Consider the following 27,969-nt stretch of genomic DNA (forward strand, 5'->3'; position numbering starts at 1 on the left):
AGGCATCATAACTGCTTAGACTGTTATACTATTCTGTTCACATTTTTAGAAAATTCCTCTTCGTCAGCTTTCAACGTTAATCGCATGTTAATTATGTACATCTAGTAATTATTTAGAGAACATAAAACTCTTTTTTATTAAATAAATGTTGATATATGTATATGTATTGTATACGGGTTATATTATAGAAGTGTATCATGTAATTTTATTGTGTTTTAGTGTGGTCCAAGACTGCTGTATCCAATATGGACACTGATTTGGTTATTCTACCATTTGTTGTGGTTCATTCTGGTACCTTATTTTATTTATGGAGTTGATGGGTCATCAGAAAATTCTAAGTATTTGATATACTTTACTAACTGGGGATACATGATCCTCGGGTTTTCTAATCTGATGGACGCCATATCAACTGTTTATGTTCATTATAAAAGACCAGAGCTTATAAACAAAGAATGTAGATTTAAAGGTAAGTGTTAAAAATCACAAATTAAGAACAAATAAAAAGCACAGAAAACAGTAAATCCTAAATGCTTGTTTAAAATTGGTTTTGGAACTCAGAAGGCCTAACATACACCAATATTGAAATACTTTTATAGAATTTCAGCTTATAAGAAATACACTTCTACGTGTGCCCAATATAAGGCGATAAAATGGATCAACAGTTGAAATGTCAAATTAAAATTTACACACGAAACTTTATTTAAAAATTCAACTTTCACCGTGTATAACGCCACATGCGGGGTGTCGGTTATGTTTGACACGAGGTGGAAATTTCGAAGCTAAAAAAATTATCAAAGTAAGTTCAAGTATCAAAATATTTTTTTTAGAATTCTTAGTACCATATAATGTGTTGCACGGAAGGAACTTAAACATAATCTAGATAGATCCTGCAAGCAGAAGCAGTCGTTTTCAGTGCTCTGTTTCCTTAAACAACTCTCCCTAGTTTTCCGTGTTACAGATTTTGAGGCTTCATATGCAAATTTCTGGATAAAAAACTACTTTAGACGACTTCCACCCGTATCATTTATATTTAAAACAAATTTAATCAATTAAAAATATTGGAAAATTAAAGTTAAGCAATATTTGTCTTTAATTCTTTGGTGTCGTTGGTTAATTTTCAAAATGGAATATTCCTCATATTTCCGTTTAAAATCTAAAACGGCATCTTTAATAAACTTGGTTTGCCACTCAAGTTGATGAAAATGATGATGGATAGTTGTTTAACGTCCAGTTAAAAATAAAAGGCCTATTGAGGACGAGTTCATGGTAATGTGATATGAATGTATCATCTGCTTTGCACAGACCGACACGCCGGGCCGACTTTTTTACTTTTTATTGGTAACATACTGTTCACATGAGAAGCGGAGGAGCAGCAATTTCTTTGGTTTAACCTGGTCAAGTTTCAAACTTAAGATTCCTATAAGCCTGTGTACTACATTTAATTTCATCTGCACCATACGTCTAAATAATACCAAACCTGGTGTGAGCATAATAACAAGAAAACTTCATTAGGTCAAATCTTAATGCCCAAGCATCGAAAACTAAAAGCCTGAAATTTAGTCACAATTTTGTTAATTGGATTACTTCCATTTAACCATACATGTATGTCAATTATTTTCTAAACTTTGTTTGATAATATATCATAAGGTGAAGATGCCTCTGATATTGAGGTTAGAGGGCTATGTTTTTTTTTGGAGAAAAAAAGTTTGTTTCCAGTTTTTGGAGAAAAAAATAATTGTTTTTGACCCTGAGAAAAAAATGTTTGTTTCACTCTCAGCTGCCACTATATGTAATGCTAAAATTGAAAGAAAAAAATTGTTTCCGACTTGTCACCAAAAAAATAGATTGTCTTACGCTGAAGGCGAAAAAAAAGTTTGCCCAGAAAAAAATCCATATGGTTGCTGCCTTAGTCGCCTGCGTTTCCGTAAAAAAAATGTTATTCAGTATGCACCGCATTATTTATGTTATTTCTTCATAGACATAAAAAAAATCACAGTACTTCCTTAATGCCCGCGTCACACTGTCCCGATTTTTGTATACGATGGACACCCGAATGCGAAAATTGTAAGTTCGTACGAAGTTGGTCCCGATCTCGTTAAAATACCAAAAAGTGACCGAAGCAAGTACGACGAATAACGAAGTATACACGATGATGCCGAAATTATATACGGTAGCAAAAGATGAACATACGAAGATTAACCGAAGACGGGTATTTAAGCTTCATATCTCAGCCGAAGCCTACACGATGGATCACGAAGGCTATACGATGTATTACGAAGGCTACACGATGGATAACGATGATGGCGCGATGGCCATACGATGTCTAAAAGACGTCGTATACAGCTTACGATGCATTTGAATAAATTTAAATTGTTTGATAAATATTGAATATATATAATATACTAAATTGTACATTTCATTTCTGATTTAATCATATAAGACGGAAGGTCGTGAGCTTGAAGGGTAAAACTTGACGCATGGCGGGAAATCGATCTTTTTGTCTAATTCTTATAAAACTTAGTTTATTATCCCGTCGCCTACTACATGTAAGTTGCGTGTAGATAAAATTGTTATGGACACTCTAGAATCAAAATGCTCAAAACTAGGTATGGTGTTTACACGGGAAATTGGTTGCTAATTTTTTTACCTGCTGGTTCTAAAGACAATAATAAAGGTATTTCCAGTTACTGAATTTTTTGGTTGATTTCTAAAAAAATAGTTTATGTATCAAATTTGCATATTCAAATAACCATTTTCTGCATGTGTCATATATAAATATAGTGTCCATATTTGTCCCCAATATGTTACATACGAGGGGATGCCAATGCATGCTCGACATTGCCTTTTTTGAACTGTAAAATGTGTGCACTAGTCTGAATAATCACCCATAATTATGCCCATGCTTACTGATCTATCTTAAAGGTAAGGTAATAGGTTCGTTGATCCCTTTCATTCAAAAAGAGCTCTTTCCAGAAGATCATCATAATAATATAGACAAAAGGAAGGATGTGGGGAAAGCAACAAATGCGGCAAAATATGACAGATAGAAAACAAAATAGTTATGGAGTAAACATTCGTGTGACAACATCTCAGACGATACATAAAAAATCAGAATAATGAAGAAAAATTTGGTTTCCCTATATACGTGTACCTGCAGTGTTGGTGTACGAGGCGCGTTAATGATTTGCATTAATTTACTTGATATGAAAAATTGACAAAAAATTATATTTTACTTGTAAAATTAAATCCTGAGTCTGTAATAGCTGCTCTTGTTCCATTTGAATAAATAGAAACAACGCTGTCGCCTTTATTGTTCTCATAGAATCATATGATATGAGATCCATGTTTTGTGAATGTCTTTCTTAACTGTCGTATTAGACTGACCAGTGCATATCGCACTTGGCACTTAAAGTGTATTTAAGCGAAAATTAACTTACATTTAGCTGGATGTATTGCCGTCGTAGTTCCATCTTGTCGCCTTCGTACTTTTATTCGATGGCAAGACGACGGGATTACGAGGTCTTCACGAAGTCGTGTTGCCATCGTAAGACCTTCGGGTAGCCTCGTGATTTATTCGTGTAGACATCGTAATGTCAAAACTGCCCGATGGAAACGATGGAAACACGAATGCAAAACGATGTTAAAAGATGCATCCCCGGTGACTTTACGATGGTGAGGATGGTGATACGAACTTAATACGAACCCTCAACATCGGACGCACCTTCGGGGATTTTTTTAAAACATGTTAAAAAATTTAGAACCCTTCCCGAAGTTGTCCCCGAAAGCTAGAAAAAGTGCCCGATGGTACGTAAAATTCACATATATTAAGTGGTTAACGTACAGAAAAATTACGCCAAAAAGTAAATAAATAAATTTTAATGAACAATTATACAAGATCGTTATTTTCAAATGTATATCATCTTCGCATTGTGTTTTATGATATACCTAGAACGTCAAACGAATGTCAAACGAATGATCCACTGTCACAACTTGCGTACCGTAGTCGATATATGGGAGTTAAGAGTGTGGCACTTATAGATCTCTCTTTAAATACAAAATATTTACACCCCCTCGTTTTGATGGAGTTCGTGTTGTTAAGTCTTTATTTTTCTATGTTGTGTTTAGTGTACTATTTTCTTCTGTTTTTATTTTTCTTTTGTAGCCACGGTGTTGTCAGTTTTTTATTTTATTTATGAGTTTGAATGTCCCTCTGCCATTGGTATCTCTTTCATCTCAATTATATCGCAAAAAACATAAACATTCCCTCTGTAGCAGATACTTTGCTGGAATAATGTGTTAAAGAGAAAACTCCGCGTAATATAATTCTAGTCTTTGGCACATCAAGCGTTTGTCGTCATATGTACGCTTCCGGCGTCAAACGTTAGACACCATAATGGAATAAGATTTGACAAGCAGAAAATGTGAAAAATGCTACTATTTTGTTTCTTACTGAAGAGAAGTTAAACCATGTTTTGATCATTCACATGGCGCTTTAACTTAGTTACAAACAGGTAAATCGTTGATTCAAACCCGTATAAAGATAGGGTTGGGTTCCTCTGTAAATATTCAATAGGTTTGCCTTCAGAATACAAACATGAAGTTAGTCAAATTCGAAAGGGAACATGACTTTGTCAACACTTATCCGCGTTTTGTAAAGATAATTTACATAATTGAGTTTTAATTTTGTTTTGGTGTATTTTACCCAATTGTATCATCAACCCCTTTTTCCCCTAATGCAATCATTATACAAGTATTTTTTTTTATCTCTTATTTTAGAGGCATGTAATGTTATAAGTGATTACTGGGAAAAAAACAAAAAAAAACATATATAATGCCTTGATGATTATTGAAAATTCATTCTTATAATAGTTGAATAATGTTCTCCTTGACTTTTTCAATATCAGAATTGACCAGGAAAGAGATATAAAAAGAAATTATGATGAATTCTTTTTGTTTATTTTAGATGATAGACTGCCTTGGTATATACGGTTAAGCTGGTTTCTTTTCGAGACTAGTAACACAATCGCTATAACAGTTACCATAGGACTTTACAGCATTCACATACCAAGTAAGCCTCATAACTAACTTAGTTTTGTTTTGTAGTCAGTTTTTGTTTTTATTTACGCCATAAAAACAGCATGTTTTACAGAAAATTTAGACGTCTATTGGTCTTAGTAAAAATAAGTCGAGATGTCAAGTTATCCTTGATTTGTTTCCTATCGGCAAATTTGGAGGAGCATTATAACAGTTTTCAAATATATATCGCTGCAATCTATAAAAGATGCGGTATCATTTACAATGAAACAACAATGGTAAAAATCCAAATATCGCGGGTTTTTTTTTAAAAATAAGATCGTTTTTACACTTAATCCATTGGATGTGTATGGATTGATATTTTTATCTTGAAAATAGGATACAATTGTTAGTCATAGTTTACTATACTTATTTTTTTATACATTATGATGGGAAGTTTGAAGATATTTTGAAAAGTTTTAATGGATTATTTCTTAAAATTGGTTGATTAAAAATTATATCAATACATTGGCACGGTAGGTTATATACATTCTTAAACAACATATAATGGTGGTTTATGGAGACAAGCTATTAGTTTGTTAATACATAGAATTGTATAAAGTTGTATTGTTTTGTAGCCAACGATGCTCCAAGTATTGAGTTCCATGCAATTAATACTGTTTATGTAGTACTCAACCTATTTGTAAGTGCCAAACCAGTACGAGTACTTCACTTGATATATCCAATGTCTTTTGCTGGAATTTACATATTATTTACAGTCGTGTATCAGCCAATGGCAAACAATGCTGCAATATATTCAGAATTAGACTGGAGCGAAGAAAGTCAATCTATTGCAGCACTATTTGTTACTGGCGTAATTATAGTACCTCTGATACATGTATTACTGTATGCATTTTATGTTACGAAAACTATAATTCATATGAAGATCTGCAGAAAAAGAAAAGTAAAAAACATGTACAACCTAGACATTGGAAGTGAAATCTCAGACAAACCTACTGAATCATATGACGATGAAAGTATCGGTAATGAAACCAACATATCAATAGTATCTGATGGTATCGCTGAAACAAATACCGAAATTAATAGTGAAGACCGCAGTAACAGTGTACTAAAATCTGAAATTGGCGGAGAGAAAGAAATCTCAGAAGAGAAAAGAGTCTCAGAACTAAATTCTCATCACGCTGATCAAGAGTTTAATAAGGGCGAAGAAAAAAACAAATTTTTCATTTGTGATATAGACTACGAGAAGGTGCATCCATGGACGATAAATTGGAAATTAGGAATAGTAGCTAAACGATAAATATCAGGGGTATATGTTTATCATTGCAAACATAATATCACAATTACGATCTAAATATTTTTAGTAATATTTACTTGTATGTTTGTCATTTTGTGTTTTTGTGGGATTTTTGTTTTTTTGTGTGTCTTGCGGAAGTAGGTTTTTTTTTGTATTTAAAGTTGTCTATATTGTTTCACACATTTTTACCACCCAATAACCACGTGCTTACATTTACTAACTATAAGTAATATGGCGAGAATACTGACCATAGCGAGAAAAATATAATGCAATACGTATATGTCTAACTAATAACGTGGTACTTACTTTATCGATGTAAGAGTACCTTCTAATTTCCAGAGAACAAATAAAGAGAAACCAACAGCATTATGGTATCTAATAAATTAGAAATTTCATGAAGGTTTTCAGAAATTATACAACAAATGACAAGATTAATGCCTTATATAAAAATATTGTTTCCGGATTTTGCCGATTAAATCCTGTCTTGTGATAAATATAAGATCATGTGGTCACTAGCAATTTTGGTCTCTTGGTTAAAAATGGTACACTAAACATAAATTATAACGTAAATTGCATATTCTCCTTTGATGTTTTAATGGAATAATTTGCTTAAAAAGTGTGTTGAGGGAAAACCATGGTATATTATCTGCAGTTTGATGTTGTACCATGCTTTGCTGATTAAATATGCAATTCAACTAGAATCCAAAGGAAAGAAGGCGGAGCTAAGCTATGGTACAACATATTCATTTTCATGTTATTCCATGAAGCTCCACCCTTTTTTGAAAGGTATCTGCCTGTGAAATATTTAGGAAACTGAAAAACGAAAAAGTTAAAGATCTTCGTTTGTTTCAGTTTATAACAAAAAGCAATACATCATGTGTACAACGTCTTAAGAAACCTTTTTCAAACTATATAGGATTGTTACGAGTTTCCTGAATTTTGGAATGTAATACTGCAATGAAGTACCATTTCTTTTTCGAAAACTCAATTAAATTTCGATTCAAAAAGAGGGGGTTAAATATAGAAAAAAGGAATATATATATATCGTTTCTTTAAATGAGTTAACTCGTAAAAACCATGGTATATAATAGTTCATAGGACATAATTTGAAATATGTAGGCTTCATGCACATGTACTTGTGATGGTATTATTAATATAAGCATGCGATTAAAAAATGTCTGCTAGGAAGTTGCCGGTAAGTTATCTACATATTAAAGAATTCAAACAGAATATAAAAGTTAATTGACTAAAAATATATATTTTGTAAAGTAATTTCTTGATATTTTTAACTAGCTCGAACCTTAAGTATATATATGAAGTACCAGTTACAATACTTGCAATTGCATCGGGAATTGTTTTTTGTTACCTTTTGCGCTCAACTTTTTATTACATTTCCTAATATTCATTTTTTTTCAGGCAAAACGGGTTAATATACAGATTAATCATAATTAATGTGCCTATTATAGTTTATTAATTAAAGCATTAAAAATCTATGTTTAATGTTGAAAATATTTACATAGTTATCATTTTAAATGATATATTTTTCATAGTGAATCCTTAAGGTGGTATGGGTGTCTTTCGCCATCTTGGATTGTAAAAAACAGAGAATCTAAGGTCCATATTTTCTATCAAATTAGCAAAATTTGATGCAAGAATGCAGGTGTTTCATGTGTTTTTACATTTAAAATATCCAATTTATAAGAATATAACTTATAAATATAAATATATGTACAAGTGTAGATTATTTTTGGTTATTTTTAAATATTTTGAAATTGTCATTTGAAGGGGAGGTAATTCTAAAACAGTGCATTTTCTGTTGGATTGTTCATGGAATTTTCCTACTTTGTATTTAAGCCGGAAAAAACGCACGGTGACCCTATCTTTTCTTTTGATATTATCAAAGCATTGTTTGAAAGCTATATTTTCCTAATTTATTTTACAATTCTATCATTTCGTTTAGTTTCTATTCACAAAATGGTGTTTTTTCCTGTATAATCCATACAAAATGTGTCATTTTGTCACGACCCGTAGCTTGAAAAAATGCACGGTGACCTATCATTTTTATAATATTTTTTAACATGTATCAATAGATACTACATTTTGGCAAAGTATGAACAAATTCTATCATTTTTATTTTAGACTCCCATACCACCTTAACTTGTATATTTAGTGATTCTAAGAAATCCCGTTATTGCTCAAGTCATGATACTTGTAACGTAATAGCCAATATTGAAGACCGTATTGTATCCTGATTTCAAATTTAGAGGTCTTGAAACACAATCAGTAACTGATTCTTAAATTTAAGAATGAAGAATTTGACAAAATTGATTTTTTAACGATATTAAAAGTACAATTTACCTGTGGTTTACATATAAAATAGATCTTGGAACAGTATGTCTAACAAAAAAAATGTTCCTGAATAGATGCGCGCAAATGCACAATAAGCAAAAGATTGCTGTTCAATATCTCAAAGTCACAGTGAGGCCTTCAACACGGCGCAAAAACGCTTTCACCTCACCAAAAGTTTACGACGGCTTTTATCACCGGCTTGAGCGAAATTCTATTGAAGACTTTGAAATAGGATACACCAACTAATGTATAATAAAAAAATGTATCAATGAATTCTAAAATTGAGGGCATAGATAGCCTGTTTCCTCGGATATGAAGTGCATTTACATGTACAATATAATCGGTAAATTAGGTGTTCTGCAAGGATCACTTGTCCTGCACCTTTCATCTGATACCTTAATTATCAAAATGTGTGCTACATTTACACCTGTGCGTCTGAACTATTTTGTTTTAAATATGTCATCTTCCCGTATGTTCTTTATTGACCGAGCCTGATTAGTTTGGTGTTTCAGTTCATCGCTGTCAATATAAACCCAAAAGCTGTGCGCAAATGTAACCAAACGCTGCTCGCAAATGTAAGGATTTTTAGGCGCAAATGGGCAGCACTGATCTATGCAACCCTCATAAGAATAAGCAACAAAATCTTAACATTTATAAATTTATATTAATATTTTATTTAATGTATACAGGTTACGTATCAAATCGAAACTAAGTGTATTTGAAAAGATTTTTTTTTTATAAGTCGTTATTGGCTTTGAACTAGCGGTAAGTAAAAAGTAAATCCGAGTACTTTCAGATATTTACTTTCAGCCTTGTTGTTGTTTGGATGTACAAGTACCCGCCAACGTCCACTCTGTGTTTTTGTTAATGTATTTCTATTTGTATCCAGCTAATGAGTTCAGCCTGTTTCGACGGATTTTTATTCTTATGTTTTATTGTTAAACCATTGCCCACTGTCGTGGGGAGGGTTGGGCTCCCGCTTATATATTTAACAGTGCCACATGCTGTATGTACCTGTCCCAAGTTAGGAGCCTGTAATTTAGTTGTTGTCGTTTGTTGCTGTGTTTACTATTTTATGTTTTTTCTCTTTTGAATTTCGGGTTCTCTTAAGGCGGACTATCGTTATTATTATAATTATTATTATTATTATTTACAGTGCTTATATAGCGCTTGTCTAAATAAACATTTACTCTAAGCTCTCTACAAGGCATAAAAACCAATGATACAAGTACATACAAACAAATTTAAAAATAGAATAAAAAAAAAAGAAACCGTAAATTAATCTAACTCAATATATGAAAATTAAAATTAATAATAATAAATATTTTAAAATCTAAACAAATTTTGAAAAAATATTAAAAGAAATCAACAGAAGTGCATCAATTTAAAAATTGGATTAATAGCTTTATGTCTAAAAATAAAAAGAGTAAAGATAAAAGAATTCGATAAAAAATAAATAAGTAAAAGTGTAAAGGAAATAAAGACTATGCGGTATGGACTTTGCTCATTGTTGAAGGCCGTACAATGATCTTTATAGTTTTAAATCTTTGTGTCAATTGGTCTCTTGTGCAGAGTTGTTTCATTGACAATCATACCCCCATTTTTATATTGTTATAGTCAAATTGTGAAGTGTTAAAAACAAAAATGATTTTGTTCAAATGATTTTGGAAGTGATTTTTTTTAAATATTGGCTTAGAAACTTTCATCATTATTACATTTTAAATTATGTTTAAATATTGATTTCCTTCAAACAAAAAGAAATTGTTAAAAATAGGTCATGCAATTTGATTATTTGTAATTAAGTAATTAAGCTAAAAGTAATTAGAACAGAGTGTCATGTAAGCGCAATTATTAATTTGGATTCTCTTTACTGTAAGTTAATTAAGCCGGCATTGTTATATCGTATGAGGTCACTAAAACATGTATGTGAATTTTTCGAAAAAACCTGTCACTCTCAGTTTGATTATTAACCTTACCAGTAAAATCGAATTAAGGCGCCTAACAGGAGAAAGTTGGATAGTCACTCTATGGTAATCATCATTTTTATTTTTATTTTTGATTCTGTATTGAATAAGATAAGATAAGAACATTTAATTTTGATTCAGCATTCATAAAAATATACAACACAAGCATCGAAGAGCTTTTGATCGAAATTAAAATGCATAAAGACAACACCAAAAACAAATATTACAACATGCATTGCATACATACAATTTGGCATTTCTATGTGAAAGACTTGGTTTAAAATTTCTTAGGAAATTTGGAGTACAATAAACGTGTTTCTATTTATCTAAGCATTATTAATAAGTACTCATAAAATTCGAACATGGATAAAAATCGTGATTAACTTTTATGTTTTATAAGCAAAGAAATTCATTAATGAGAGATTAAGAGCCACAGAATGTAAAATATTAATTGAAGATCTGTTTGATACTTGAGATGGTAAACGGTTCTCAGACAGGGCGAAAAGGCTTGACGACAAAGTCATCTTCAGACACTTAGTCTTTCACCCTTTTTTAGTCTTTAAAAATGCAGGTTTAATCGTTTATGTTTCTTACGGGACATTTTAATTGTATAAATCGATAGATTAAAAGATTTCCCAGGTGACAGTGGTTATCAGTAAGATTATAAACTCTATATGATTATGAAGTTATATGATTATAACGAGGATATGTTATAAAGCTGATTAAAATCTATGTTATCATTATTGTGAAATTTTATATAGTGATATTTAGTACTTGTGATTTAAAATACGAAATATAGTAGGCTTATGATAGCTGAAAAATACTTTAGCTAGAATAAGGAATATCCGATATCAATGAAACTCGTGTAAGTACATACTACATTTTCCCTGGTATCGATGACTTTAATGTTATTTAAAAAAAAAATTAATAGGGTCAGTTGATAGGTGCATGGGTGCGACAAACGTGTTGGAAATATAATATAAAAAAATAAGGAAATACGTACTTTTTAAATTTATTTTCTTTTTAAAAAAAAATTAGGAAATGTGAAGTTCTTCAGATATGCTAATATTATTATTTATATTCATTTACATTGAAGGGTTAATAATTGGGATACAATGAACATTGTTGTAAGCCTATAGAAATAAACAGAAATGTCTTTACTAGTCTTTATCTTTGACTTTACTAGTTCTTCTTAAGTATCCTTGTTATGATCGGTATTTATACATCCGGCTATTATGTTATTGTGTTATGGTCATTTTTCTATTCTTGGTTTTCCTTTTTTAACTAAGATAATAACACATATTTTGGCTGCTATACCCCAATGATTGACATGTTTGCCTATCATGTCTGTTTGTTTTGCTCAAACATTGTTGTCAATGTAATGGAAATATATGTCAAGTGCTGCCATACAAGTGAATGGTTAAGCTAGCTACAAAAACAGTTTCAATCTACCAATTCTACATAAGGAAATCGGCGTTTTGCATTTGCGCCGATTTTTTTACAGGTATATTAAGGGTGAATGTTAGACCTCTTCCGTTAGCCATTTGTACAATTGTTATGAATAATACTACGGATAGTCTTTTACTAATATCACTCAATTTGTCTTTATACTCTGTCCCCAACCAAACAGGCTGGATTTTCCTCCACCAGTTCTGAACCAGACGAAAACAAGAACAATATATTGTAAATTGTTGAAAAGCATCCTTATGTTTTAATGCACATGTTTAACCAAATATAAAGTATTTATGTGCTAAAATGCTCTATCTTTTTTGAACATATATGTAAATAATTTAGCACATCCAATTAATTACACTATTAGCCTTTACTTTCTAAATACAATACAAACACAAGTTTGGTGGCGCATTGACCACCTGGAATTGTTTAAAAACAGACGAAGCTCAGGATGTGCCACTTTTTCATTTTCAGACCAGAATACAGTAGAAAATATTTTCTGTAATCAAATAAACACTCCACTAAAATTTTTATAATATAATCAACACATACCGTTATGATTTCTATATGGTCCTGTGACCAACACTACACAACGCAGACAGGTAACACATCTTAGAAGATGTACGCCCAGTGACACTTAAACATATGGTCCAGTGACGTCTAAACACATACATGGTCCAGCAACCTTTAAGCAGTCCAGCGTAATCAGTACATAAAAAGCATCTGCTTTTTCGTTATCTTCCTTCGGGAGCCATTAAGTCTGTAACGAAATATTAAAAGAAATACAAATACTAAATATAGACAAAGCCAACGTTTGCAATTATGGTACTTTGCTACCATTCTGAATAATATAAACAGCATTTTGGTTATCTGTGAAAAACGAAACTAAACTATTCGATTGATTTTGATTGATTGTTGGTTGCTTTACGCCGCATTAAACTATTCGATAGTAAATGCTTAAAGCTATCTATTAATAGACAGTTCAATAGCTTTCAATTTTCTCCAATTGGAACTTTTTATAGCTTCATGTTGCAACCACTGCTTGTGCATGATATAATCAGAATTAGCTACAAAACCTGCAGCTGTACCGTCACTGGCGTCAAAAATCTTTACAATTTGAAATGCCTTTGAAGTTCTCGCAAGATTGCCAGAGGCTTAAAACTAACATTATTTTGTCTCCAAAATAAAACTTCTCGTATAGAACTTGAATAAAAATTCAAATGTACAAATTGATCCCACTCATCTCTACTATTAATCGCTGAAAAAGTGCACCCATTCATTATCTGTGTGACATTTCCTCTAAGTGAGGTAACAGAAATTATTTTACCACAAAATTTCGCAAGCGACCTTATTTCCACTTTGTGAGGCTGTTCTAAAATGACTCCGGATAAGATTTGCCACTTTCTCTGAAAGCAATTGAAAAAGACAAAGCTTCAAATCCCATATAAATGCAAGCCAGACTAAATTCTGAACAGGCCTCCAAATACACTTATCTCTATTGGGTACAAACTCGACAAAATCGAGTCCTGTTTCACCCGTATAGCTTGTTGGGCACATATCTGTTCTTCTTCTGCTAACATCAAGCCATCATCCACGCACACAGTTATCTTAATCCCATCCTTACGCCAATTTTTTTTACCAACGGACGAACTACCTTGGTAAAAATATACCCTGCTGATGAAAGTCAAATGGCAATACAGTAAAAACGTTTGAAAAAGATGATTAGGAAGATATTTATGTGATGATAACCAGATTTAAGATAAAAAAACGAACCCAAAACAATTCGAAGTTAAAAACTGACTAGCTGTTTTCCCGTCCTCGAATTTGACCTTACAATAACGTACCTGTTTTTTTACATGTCGTAAATCTAAAATAAAACGACCATTACCTGATTGATTTACAGTTACCGTTAAAGGATTTACAACAAAATGTGCGTTCGACTCCTCTCTGATCAAATTGCCATCTAACAAATCCTGTATAACCTTCCCTACAAAATCTGAATTATCAAATGCAGATTTATTGTTTTTCAAAAATACACTTTCAGGTTCATTGATAAAAGGAAATTTATAACCAGAATTAATTATATCTAGAATAAAATCTGAAGTATTGATGCTTTTCCAAAAAGAAATAGAATGCGTCAGTCTATTTTGTACATTAATCAAAAATGAACCGGATTTATATTCAAAATAAGTTTTAAAATTGTCTACGCTTTGTACATAAGCTTTCTTTTATGCAGAAGATCCTCTGGAAGCTGTGAAGTTACTGTTCCCTCCGTTCTTTTTTTCCTTGGCCCAATGCCCATACAGCCCATGCACACTTGTAGCAGATGTCTCTGGCTTTTGATCTGACGAATCTTGAATAAGGGCCCGATGCCCCGCCAACACGAAAGGGCGGCTGTGAAACAGTTGCAACACCATTATATAGCTCCACGAACAACTGAAAACGGGCCACCTGCAACTTAGGTGTTTTTTTTTCTTTACATTACTGTTACCGGTACTACCCTTTGTTACTTTAATTTTCTTCACGGCTCTTATATCTGCAGCACGTATCTTCTTCTCGTCTTCTGAATTGCTACTTACCTCGTCAGAAAGATATTCGTCACCGGTTTTCCATCCAGCATCTGACTTGTCCGCTATACGGATCAGATGGTTTCTCTTCTTTCGGACCTTTTCCAACCCCTCCAATAACGAAACGGCCTTGGAATATCTCTTATGATGCAAGTTGTCTAAATCGCCACTAACATTGTCTAACATGTCTGAATTTAGATCAAACTGCATCTGATTTCCTTTGTATCGTAAATTATTCTCGGTCTTCTTGACTTTACGGGCTAAATTCTGAGTAGTGTCGGCGAAATTTCTTTCAATCTCTGACAGTTTCTTACCAAAGTAGTTTTGCATAAGAGAAAGCAAATCAGCATTGGAAATCTCCTCATCAGGAACCGCAGCATGTGAAGCAACTTTAGGTTGAATATCATGCAATAAATTGTCTGGCTCAATATCGGACATGAAAAACACAAACTTCTACCTATATATATATATGATGTGCAATAATGTGGTCACTACCCAATCCTCGATAACTAAAAACCCGTCCAATTTACCCATATACTGACCGCAAAACCGTTTAACAGCAATAGTTATACAACTTATACACAATCCCCTTTTTAAAGTTAATGCGCAATCTTTCAAATACCTTCCGCATACCTTACATACATTCATATAATTGCGTTATGCATTGCTTATTCAAAGTCAATATGCATAACCGAAGCCACAAAGGAAAGTTTTTGACGGCGGAGATCGCAAATTATTTTTCACATCACTTCACAATACTGTTCATCTTTCGCTGGAAAAAGGACGTAAATTAGACTCGGTACGTAGTTTCCATTTTACATCCGTGTAAAGTATATAACTGATGTAGGTTTTTCGTACAGCACTTAAAAGATCAATCTATTTAAATATTGCAGACATATCTTTGCAAAGAGTGAGATGTGTAGAAAAAATTATAAACACCTTTCTCGCGATCATTTGAACTGATCTTCCAATATGTATAGCCAGTATTTACTCATCTATGTTAAACTGTAAAAGCAAATAGGAGCGAATAAAAAATCGGCACAAATGAAAGAATGAAAATTTAAAAAATCGGCACAAATTTCCCAATTTTTGCATGCCTGTACAAAGTCGGAGAGATCACCATTACGTTCCATTCGGCGTTTGATGTGTTTGAACTTTTGATTTTGACATTGGGGGAAGGGATATTCCCTTTTGAATTTTTCTTGGAGTTTGGTATTTTCGCGGTAATTTTACTTTTTATGTTTCTGGGTAAATAATTTATTAAAAACGGTCAGACACGTTGACATTTTTATGTAGTCTGGTGGACCTAACAGAGAAACAATAACGATAAAGGATCTCTGTCATCGACTCGTTCTATTTTCTATGTTAATATCTCAAACTAGAAATCAGTCATGCGATTAAGTTCATGTAACAAAACACTAAAAAGAGCAGAATAGATGATGTGCCTGGTTCTTTTTATGTTTGGTATCTTATAAATGTCCATATGTCTGTGCTTCTGATTATTTTTTATTGTACCAGCCTCTTATTTTGTTGGTAATAAAGTATATATGCGTAATTGGCGTGCGACCAGGTTTCGTATCAAAAGTTTACAATATGTTGCGGCTATGCGTAATTGGCGTGCGACCAGGTTTCGTATCAAAAGTTTACAATATGTTGCGGGGGTATAAAGAACCATCTATGCGTAATTGATGTGCGACCAGGTTTGGTAAAAAAAATCTTGCAATTAGGTGGCGGGGGTATATAGAACCATATATATGCGTAATTGGTTTGCGACCAGGTTTGGAATGGAAAAAAAAATTGCCATGAGGTGGCGGAGGTATAAAGATTCATCTACGCGTTATAAATGTGCGACAAGGGTTGTTAAAGAAAAACTTGCAATGAAGTTGCGGGTGTATAAAGAACCATCTATGCCACTGGTATTAAAGTGATAACCGTAACTGGAACTATGACTATCCCAATATGGCGACGGCAGATAAAGATAAAATGTTTAAAGTCATTTTTCTCAAATGTATCATGTTTTTGTTAATAGTTACTCAGCTGCAAGTTTTTTCTATACCATTACATCATATTTGAATCGTAACGGTGCACTCGAGTTGTCTAAGTGCTTTGAAAATTGCCGTTGAAAAAATCGGGACGATAATCGTAACTCAGAAAAAAGATAATCGTGATTACGGTATTAAAAATGAGAAGATAACCGTAACTGGATGGTGTTTGATTGATATTGACACTAAACACGTATATCTGATGCATATGATGACACATCATGGTGATGAATTACTCACGAAAACGTTCCAACATCTTATGACATTTCTTTGTGTGTACATATTATTAATAGCTCTAATGAAAACAGCTACATACTAGTATATAATAAAATTGGAAGGGTGAACTAGCTTCAAGGAAATTGGAAATGGGGAACACACGAACTATATTTTAATACAGAAAATTCCATGAACAAGGAATGTCACAAAATATGGGAATAAGCGAAGAGGTAATTTTAAAGGAATTTATGATATATGGCAATAATTGTAAGACTATACGCGCCATTTAGGTAAGGCTAATTAAAACAGAAAACAAAAGTAACAATTAACTGGTAACTATTGTAGATCCTTTACCATCCACACTGTTTAAGGAAACGTCTTTAAATACATAGGTATGTACATTTTAATTTAATTTTCAAAATCATATATTATATCAGTGTAAAGCTGATAAAGTGAATCCACGGAAAAAATATGAAAGGCTATTTAAACCGTAATTATACATTTCACTCCAAAATTAAACTATATGCATTTTTATTGAAATTTAAGGAAAAGGACAATATGGACACCCATATCCACCGACAAAAGTCTCAACTGTTAAATCCGATAATGCAGTTATAAAGTTATAGATAGAAACTTTTGTTCATTTCGCGCAGAATTATAGTCTTAACGTGATATTGGGGGCACAACATATATTGGGATATGTAATATTGATAACCCCCCCCCCCCCTCCCAAAAAAACAACCAACAACCTTAAACGAGCACAGTACATTGAAACTTTGAAAGAAATTAAAATATCTACTTTCCACAATAATTGATTCGACAGCTGCTTCATTTTGCATATCTTTAACAGGTACATGCATATATATTAAGAGGTTGTGCATATTGGTGTAAGTAATAAATCGAGTTATACTCCTACATATTTACCTGTGAGTTTCTTCATTTATTTAAATTTTGCGTTTAAGTAATCTTTTAACTGGATATTTGCATTTTAACAACCAGAATACTATTGGATTGCTGAAAGACACTTTTTTCAGTTACTATTATCAGATAAAGAAATTACGATTATCAAACAACAAAAATGCCATAGAGTTACGATTATCATCTCGAATGTTTCAACGGTAATTTTCAAAACGCTTAGACAATTCCAGTGCACCGTTACGATTCAAATATGATGTAATGGTATAGAAAACCTTGCAGCTGAGTAGCTATTGACAAAACATGCTTCATTTGAGAAATATGACTGTAAAGATTTTTCCTATATCTGCCGTCGCCATATTGGGATAGTCATAATTCTAGTTAAGTTTATCACTTTAATACCAGTGTATGCGTAATTGATGTGCGACCGGGTGTGTGATGTGCGGCCAGGTTTGGTAAAAAAATACTTGCAATGGGTGTATAACGAATCATCTGAACTATCTTAACAAATTACAGAACTGCTTAAATAAATGATTGCTGAAACATGAATACAAAAAACATATTTCAACCACCTTTTCTATCAGTAAAAGTACTCAATACGTGTTATACCAACGACGTTAAATGGAAAAGGATGCAAAGCATACAGTAAAAATAATTTGAAAGAATAAATATTAAACTTATTTGTGATAGGAACTTGGTAACTATATTTCTGTCTCGCGGATTAAAAAAACGAAACAACTTTGACTGCTGTTTCTTGTGTCAGCGGCATCGACAATTTGCGGTTGTATAATGGTATGACGTTGTCGTCGTCCTAAGACATTTGGTTTTAAGACCATAACTTCAGTTTAAGTGCATGGATCTCAATAAAATTACCATAAATTTCTTAACCACTAAAGTGCAGTTAGGATTATACTGGGGACTATTGTCCCAACCGTTAATAAAAAAAGGTATGAACAAGCATTTTTTGGTTTAAGGACAATAAATTGTGTATAAATGTATGAATTTGACCCACAAGGTTCAATACTTCAAAAGGAAGGTCGTAATCGAGTTTCGGGTTATGGTTTGGAGTTGTATAAGTATAGGAACATATAATTTCCACAAAGATTATGTGACCCGACTTCATGATTAATTGTTTGTTTACTTTAAAGAAATAATTGCTAACTACAATAGTGTGATAAGTCAGTTTAAGGAGAGCCACCAATGAAAAGTCCACGGTATCATTTGTGCAGTTATGAAAACTTTTAAACGCATCTCATTTCCATTAAGATAAGTTGACCTTGTCCCCCATAGTCCTGTTTTATTTGCTTTGAAACCTTGGCGATAACATGTTAAAAAGTTTATGAAAAGCTCAGTTTACAGGAAACAATTTTATATTTGGTATGAAATTTTATTACAACGACATACTGATTTCCTTCAGTCATGGTTTATCTTACCTTGATTTTGTATATTTTCCATCTTAAAGTACTGCTAGTTTTCCTTGATTTTGTATATTTTCCTTGTTAAAGTACTGCTATTTCCTTGAATTTGTATATTTTCCATGTTAAAGTACTGCGATTTTTCTTGATTTTGTATATTTTCCATGTTAAAGTCATAAGAAACCTCAAATTAAAAAAAAATGCATATGTTTTTTATAACTCAATGGATAGTTTTCATTATAAAAATTATGTACATATACTTTTTTTCTGAAGAACATTCTTTAATTTGTTCATATTTAGAAGAAGTTTACTTTATTTTAATTGCTTGATTCCAGGAAGCAATTTCCCGACAAATTTTCCGTATGCAAACTGACCTCAGTGTGACCCATCTAGCTCGTAAAAATCCGATCACAATACGCATGGATGGCCTTAAAATAAACTGTTATCTGATTGTACATGTTAATCACGTGCTCAATTTCCATGCTTTTTGTTGATTGGTGACAAACAGGTGACAATCGTTAAACTTTGGCTTCAAAACACAAACTTTAATTACTTGCCATATTTTCACAACAACACTGACCGATTGAAAAAAAATTGACGATTATACCAAAATATGCGAAAAAAGTTATAAAATCGTGCACAGAAGACTTAAGTTTATGATGTTTGTATGCACTGGTTCAAGAATTGGAATAACATTATTTTTTACCGGTCACTCGTTTCATATGACTTTAAAGTACTGCTATTTTTTCCTTGGTTTTGTATATTTTCCTTGTTAAAGTACTGCTATTTTTCCTTGATTTTGTATACTTTCCATGTTAAAGTACTGCTATTTTTTTGACTTTTGCATTTAATAACACACATGTGAGACCTTTCTGTTTGTCAATAGTTTATTTTTATTATAAATTCCGAAGTAATATGACATAAAAAAATACTCTGTAATTATTATCGCTGTACATATAGAGTAAACAATGCCCATAATTTTTAAATTTCTAATTGTTAAAAATGAAATTTTACACCGTTGACACTAATAGCTGTTCTCAAATTCTCCCTCGAAATAGATTGTAAACAATTACAATTTCATTTAAAACAAATATTATGTTTACGTTTAGCATTTTTAAACAACTACATTAAACTTGTAGGTATGTGAACATAATACTTTAAGTTATTCCTATTTTACCATTATGCATAACACTACTATTGAATACTCTGCATGCATTGTTTGTGCAGCTGCATTATTTTTAGGGGCATGTTTCAATTATGTATGTTATCAATTGTTTTAGGGTTGGGGTTTTTTGTAAGGGGGATGAGGGTTGTTTGACTCTACAAGTTGATTGAAGTAGACACAAACGTTATGTTTTATTTTATTTCAACATTTTCATTGCTTGGTATCACAAAGAGTAAGGACATCGTAGAAAATAGAGAAAGAGTATACTAAATGCACAAAGCGGTAATTGGAAAGAAAAAGTGTGAAATTTGACGTACATTGCGTGTCTCTTGGTAAAGTTATATATGAAAAGTGTGTTACGTTTTGGATCTGTATAGCTTTTTTCCATTGTAGATATTTTGTATAGTTAAGATTTTATTATTTAGTCATTCTGATTTTACTGTCTATTGTTTATGCTGCGTGGTGACCTCCTCAGGTAAATAAAACGCTCGATTGATTGCTGTTTCTTGATGTTCAGTGGGACTATCTTCTGTATATTAAGAGCAAACTTCTAGTACATTAAGATATTGGATATATATGCGTCAAAGATACAACAATCAAAATGTACGTCCTGTATTAAATAAGCATTTAAGTCTTACGAGTTTATACACTAAACTTTTTTTAAAGTTAGGTATTACAATATAGAATGTATACTGAAATAAAAGAGTCAACATGATTGCCGAGAAAATGATGACTCGGTTGTATTCCAATCCTTTTTTTTATTATTGCATACGAAAGCAATTTTTTTTAAATGAAACGTCATTTGCCGTTCGAGTGTTTTACCTTGTTTTAAACAAAAACAAGTGTTTTAAAGTCCTTCACAGGCCAAAACTTAATCGTGAAGGACGGATGGAAAAAAATATGTATTTGTGTCGAATAATAACGTATCGATTTATCAAATTTTAAAAGCTTATATAAATGAATTCCAGCGGACAACTAAATACAGGCTACAAAAGTTGTAAGTACGCTTTCTCGCACAAATGAAATTTCTGTCACCGAGTTTGGATTTTTATCTCCATGGCGAAACTAAGTTAGAGAGAACACCTTTTTTTAAATAAGTTTTTGTCTCAAGGAAGATCAAAATTAATTTATTGTCCATCTTGTAAAAAGATTATTGATCAGTATATAAGTATTAAATAGTTCATTACTTTATTTAGATTGATTGAAATTGGATAAAGTTCGACTTATTCATTGTGTAGCAGCCTTCTTTGACCATTTAAATTCCTGACCTAAATTAAAAAGTCGTTTTATAAACATTGTAAGTTCGTACATGTATTTTATAGGTTTGGTTATTCAGTAACATGGCAAGATGTGACGATATAAAGAAGGAATTTAAATGTACCAATTTTGTATTTGATCATGATTCCCCTAAACAGTTTGTTCTAGCAGAGGTATGTATTTACTTATCTATCTTATGGGAGATGTGGTATGAGTTCCAATAAACCAACTTTCCATCCATATATATTTATATATCATTTTCTCTAATGCAAAAGCTTCTTTTATTTTATCATCGCGTCATTATAAAATTATAAAATGCAAAAATAGTTTAATATTTAGACTTGAAAGTTGTCCTGATTAGCGTATTTTTTTAAATCTTGAAATAGACATTCGTTTTTTTCGGTCACATAACCATTGAGGCCAAACATCTACTGTTTCTGTTTTATTTGTCTCTATTACATCGGTCTTACACATGCTATGTGTTCTTCGTGACTTCGCACTTCGTAATCAAGTGTCCATACAGAATAAAAGTCATTGTTTTTTCTTCATGTCAAGGTATTCTTTATAAATTGATTGAACAGACTCATACGTTATGTTTCCTTTTTTCAAAATTTTCATTTAAATACATTGGTTGGGTAGCATAAGGAGAAATTGCATCGCAAAAAGTTTGAGAAAGAGTATACTAAATGAGGAAGCGTTCATAGGAAAGAAAGCGGGTGGAATTTGACGTACTTTTCGCGTCTTTGTTAAAAGTTACACTGTAACTATATTTAGTCATTTTGATTTTACTACCCATGGTTATCACTGCGAAGTGACCTTCTCAGCTGAATAAAAGGCTCGATTGATTGATTGTTGTTTCTTGATGCTCAGTTACGTATATCCTTTGTATAACTAAACAAACTGACAGTAGATTCAAATATTGGATATGCGTCATTGATACAGCAATCAAAATGTTACGTTCTGGATTAAATAAGCATTTAAGATTAAGCCTTCAGACATTTAACTACCCTTTTTTTAAAGTTAAGTATTACAAAATATAATATATCCTGAAATAAAAATAAGTCAACATGATTGCCGTGGAAATAAAAGGTATTCTTTTGCAGTCCACAACGCGGGACAGACCTTTGTTCTTATAGATCATATTGCGTGAAAATGCATCAATGAGACACCCCTTAAGGTAAGGCCCCAAAATCATCATGGTAGTCTACTTTCTACTTGCCAATTACGATCACAAAGATGCAAGTTTTCATTTTATAAATCGAACATAGTGCTTTTAAAGACACCAAAAATACAAACCTTAAATCAGTGTGCGGTTTCAGATATGATTAAATGTAAACATTATTTTTATATTTGAAAATATATTCTGTCACACAATGAAATATACAAAGATGTAAATGTGTGAGCATTTTCTTTTAAATTTGATGATGATTTAAGTTTTACCAATCTTATAGTACAATACCTATTCAGTTTAAAATTTCTATTAAGACAAAACTTTGAAAGCGTTGAATTTGTTTCTATTATTCCATTTCAGGGGCAAAGTTAAAAAATTATATAATAAAGATTAATGAAAAATAAATATCAGTGTTGTAAAAATTTATGATTTATGCAATGTGTGTATCTTTTTCTTTTCACTGATAGTGTGGCCCTAGAATCTTATATCCTATATGGAGTGGATTTTGGTTAGTATGGCATATTGTATGGTTTTCTCTTGATCCGTACAACGCATACAGAAATGGTGGAGACGGTGATCCATATTACTTCATATATTTGACAAACTGGGGCTATATGCTGGTGGGATTTTATAATCTAGTGGATTTTATTGTTACTTTATATGTTCATGTGAGGAGATCTGATATTGTACATTTATCTCCTAAGTCAGGTAGGTTTTTATTGCTGTTGTAATTATTATAATAATCATATAAAACTTGATAAAATATGGTTGTATTAGGGAAATAGTGCGACACCATTTTATAAGAATTGAAATAGTCACAGACAGGAAAGCGAGATTCTGCTTCTGAGGTGCATTGTTGCAAAATAGAATTTCAATTGTTTGAATTTTCTTGATTACAAAGGCTCGATTACACAGGCTTGATTACACAGGCTTTGAATACACAGGCTTGATTACAGTTATATTGATGAATACAGGCGAAAACGTAACAAATGTGAATTGAGAATTTTTTTTAAATACATTCACCTTACTCTCCTATGCCATAAAAACAAAAACAAATGGCTGATTAAATACTATATCAGTGAATGTTCAATGACCGGAAGTGGTAGATATTTCGGCGGTTTAAACAAGCACCCATTCCTCTGTTCACACTTTATATCTTGAATTCATCTTAAACAAGTTATTTGATTCCCCAAAAAAACAAATCCAATATACACCGTATGGCGTTGTACACCTCTTATATCATTTTTTGGTCAAAATTATATTAGAGGTTTCTTGATATAAAAACAAAGACTCTGATACTCTAGATAAGAGAATAGGCACCGAAAACAACTAAGAGGACTCCAAATAGTCGATATTTTCTGATATTTGTTAGATAATGACATCGTGTAGCTAGGTTGAAATATTTTGTTTTGGTGTTTCAGAGCAGGTCATCAAAGCAGCCTCCCGGTCATTCGATAGTTATTTCTAAGTATATTATCGAAATCAATTCAATTCGTCAATTAACTCATATTTCTTCTTATTACATGATACTACGGATCGATATAAATACCAGTCTATAACTCCTATGTTTCCAAATATATTTTCCAGATAATAAAGATCAAATGCCATGGTATATTAAACTACTTTGGATATCATTTGAGATTAATAACAGTATAAGTGTCTTGATAACTATAGCATTCTATGGCTTACTGACACCAAGTAAGTAAAGATATGAAATGGCATTTATATCATATGTCATTAAATATAGAATCATTTTCATAACAACGATGACAAGACTATGTCTTTGCCGACTTAGGTTATCGATAGCCGATGAAAAACGCGTGAAAGGTAAATGAAACAGTATTATTTCCAATATAAGTATTCCGGTTGTCCTCGCTGTTATGAAAATGATTCTAAATACAATGTATTAAAAAAACTTTAACAATATATCAGAAAAATGGAACTACTAGCTGCTTTTGTAAAAGAATGTGCAGGTTGAATTTCAATGACTCAACAACCAAACAACACAACTTAACCATATAGATATATTACAGTCAACAAACAGTTTTCAACTACAATATACAATAAAGACAAGCTTTTATAGCAATAGGCAATCTCTGAATCGTAAGGCAAATGAGAAAAATAGAAAAACAAAATGAAATCATTTACACATTTACAAATGTGCAGTTGAAAATATCAGAGAAACATGAAATTAAAATAGTTACCCAACTACACTGCACAATCTTTAGATATTGATAGGATAATTCTGGCATCTGAGTAGCTAAGGGTCATCTAAAATTATAAATACCATATGAACCTTCAATAGAACACCCGAGAAGGAAAATGACAAAACAACAAAAAATACACAAAGATAGCCACTGTTGTCAAGGAACTGGTCTCGGACACACATTAAAGTAGTCGTCCTGCGACTATATATATAACAGAAAGAGAATAAAAATAACCACCAGTTATAACCTAGACAAATAAGGAAACCGTGCACGACATTATTAGTATAATAAAACAATAAGGTATTAAACATCATTCAAAAGATCTTATCATTAGATATGTAAGAAGAATCAGTCGGATCTACGTATTACAAGGACCCAAAAAGATTAAAAGGCAAATTATGTTACGTAACAAACAAAACATAGGTTATCTATGAAGTGTAAATATTCGGGTGAGGCCGAGAAACTATCTATTTTTAATTTCGAATCATGTAAAAACTATTTGATAAATAGAAAGAATAAAGAACGAATAATGTAATGAATTAACTTCCATAAATAGAATCATATTGCCTTTTTTAAAGAAAGGCTTCAGATTTATGACTTATTTTCAAAATTAAATATGAGTCTTGATTTAGATAAGAAATATAAAAATGAGATGAATTAATATTAAAATGTTTTTCTTTTTTTCAGCTGGTGACCCAACTAGTATAGAAAAACACGCCATAAACTCAGTGTATGTTCTGTTGAATTTTTTCGTCTGTGCCAAACCTGTTCGTTTATTGCATGTTATATATCCGTTAATTATTGGTGTTATTTATGTAATATTTTCCGTGATTTATCAAGTTGGAGGAGATGGAGCAGCAATTTATCCGGTTTTAGACTGGGACCAAGCTGGAACGACTATTATATATGTCGTAGTTCTCACATGTATTGGTGTTCCTGTTGTGCACATGTCTTTCTTTGCTATGTATCAGCTACGCATATTTATCCACGACCAATGTTGCGCTAACAGTGGAGTGCAATGTTATAATGAACAAACCGCAATCAGAACTGGAGAAAGTGGCGTGACGTCTTACATGTGATAAATGTATCAGCATTTCAACTCATCTATTTTGGTTTATTTGTCACTAGAGCGCAGATCCATTAACATTCATATCAAATTGTTTTGTATGTATTTACATATTCTATTTATTCAAATTTCTAAACCAACATGTTTTGTATATTTTAAAGCATTTAACCTGGGAAAGATATTATGTTCAACGTCGACCACGCATATCAAAATATGTTCGTTGTAGAATATACCCGAGCGTTTTAATAAAAACAACAACAAAAGATGCAAAGCGTAATGTTATATTCTTATAATTTTTACGACATATAACACAGGTGTCAAATAGAAAGAAGAAGGTAACTTGGTTACCCCGTAGAAGTACACAATGAACACTTTTATGAGTTTTAATCACTGGCATTTTTTTAAATTATCAAATGACGTTTGTGTGCAAGACTATGTTAAAGCATTCCCATAATGTTTGCTTTTGATAAAGATTATCTATAGATATGTAAAAAGGTTGGAACTAAGCAGACCTAGTCCTAATAACAATCATTTATTTACGGATTTTTTTACAGATATTGGTGACATTCAAATATATTATAATAATGTAGTTTAAGAATGTACTTAGGTGAAATTAAATAGATCAAGAGGTTAAAATCGATAGTATATACCGGAAGTGCATGAGTTAAGGGTAAAACAAGCTTAAAATATTGATAGGTCATGGAGCTCCTTTTCCAGATATCCGATATTAAAGAAACTCGTGCAAGTACATACTACATTTTTCCTGGTACCAATGATATTTATGTTATTTAAATAAAACCAGGGGCATTTGATAGGTGCGACAGACGTGTCGGAAATATCGTACAACAAAATAACGAAATACGTACTTTTAGATTTATTTTCTTTAAAAAAGAATAAAGACATGTGATGATCTTTACAAATATTTATCTTTTTATATTCATTTACATTGAAGGGTTAATAATTGGTATACAATGAACACTGTTTTAAGCCTATATATTACAATAGAAATAAACAGAAACTTCTATACTGGTCCTTAGCTTTGGCTTTAATAGTCCTTTTTTAGTATCCTTATATCCTGTATTTATACATCCCGCTATTGTGTTATTGTGCTATGGTCTTTTTTGTATTCTTGTTTTTTTCTTTTTTCGCATGTGTCTTGTCTTTATTATGCCATTTGTTTTATTGTGTTAACACAGTTGTTAATTTATATTGTGATTAAGATAATAACACAATGTTGCCTGCTATACCCAAAATTTTGACATTTTGCCTATCATGTCTGACATATTATCAATGTTATCGGCTCGATTATATCTGTAAGTTGAATGTCATACAAGTGAGAGGTTTAGAAAGCTATAACACCAGGTTTAATCTACCATTTCCTATATAAAGAAATGCCTGTTCAAAGTCAGGAATATGACCGTTGTGTTCCGCTCACTGTGTGATATGTTTGAGCTTTTGATTTTGCCATTTGATAAATGACATGCCGTTTTGGATTTTCTTTGGAGTTCGGTATTTTTTTAATTTTACTTTTAATGTTGCTGGCTAAGATACTTTGATGAATTAACAACAGTCAAACACTTTGACATTATCATGCAATCTGCTGCACCAAACTGAGAAATATCGACGATAAAGGATATGTGTCATTGTCTTCATTAATCTATTTCCTTTGTTAATATCCCCATCTAGAAATCAGTAGTTCGAATTTCGAATAGATACAATAAATAGAGCAATATAGTTGCTATTTCTTTTTTATTTTCTGTTTGGCTTCTTATAGTTTTCTATGTGACTTTAGACTTGTGACTACGTTTATTGTAGTAGTATCTTTTTTTGTTGGAAAGACCTTGTATGCATA

At 31.9% G+C, this 27,969-nt stretch overlaps 2 protein-coding genes across 5 annotated transcripts; both read left to right on the forward strand.

Annotated features, from left to right (window-relative positions):
* Positions 1 to 225: 225 nt before the first annotated feature.
* LOC134690563 (uncharacterized) lies at positions 226 to 7,234 on the forward strand. The gene is made up of 3 exons (XM_063550521.1): positions 226 to 466; positions 4,964 to 5,068; positions 5,652 to 7,234. Exons 1-3 carry the CDS (start codon positions 370 to 372, stop codon positions 6,332 to 6,334), a joined length of 885 nt encoding a protein of 294 aa, XP_063406591.1. The 5' UTR covers positions 226 to 369; the 3' UTR covers positions 6,335 to 7,234.
* A 2,830-nt stretch (positions 7,235 to 10,064) lies between these two features.
* LOC134690572 (protein rolling stone-like) lies at positions 10,065 to 27,148 on the forward strand. Of its 4 annotated transcripts, XM_063550552.1 has the most exons (6): positions 10,065 to 10,710; positions 21,365 to 21,413; positions 21,739 to 21,846; positions 23,312 to 23,552; positions 24,432 to 24,542; positions 25,739 to 27,148. In XM_063550552.1, the coding sequence occupies exons 3-6, from the start codon at positions 21,757 to 21,759 to the stop codon at positions 26,128 to 26,130; spliced, it is 834 nt and encodes a 277-aa protein (XP_063406622.1). In that variant the 5' UTR covers positions 10,065 to 10,710; positions 21,365 to 21,413; positions 21,739 to 21,756; the 3' UTR covers positions 26,131 to 27,148. The 4 variants fall into 4 exon arrangements, with proteins under 4 accessions (XP_063406622.1, XP_063406599.1, XP_063406614.1 ...); XM_063550529.1 differs by lacking the exon at positions 21,365 to 21,413 and having other exon boundaries at positions 10,067 to 10,710; XM_063550544.1 differs by lacking the exons at positions 10,065 to 10,710; positions 21,365 to 21,413 and adding an exon at positions 10,728 to 11,509.
* The last annotated feature ends 821 nt before the right edge of the window (positions 27,149 to 27,969 follow it).

This window comes from Mytilus trossulus, chromosome 1, assembly GCF_036588685.1.
Source record: "Mytilus trossulus isolate FHL-02 chromosome 1, PNRI_Mtr1.1.1.hap1, whole genome shotgun sequence".
Lineage (NCBI taxonomy): Eukaryota > Metazoa > Mollusca > Bivalvia > Mytilida > Mytilidae > Mytilus > Mytilus trossulus.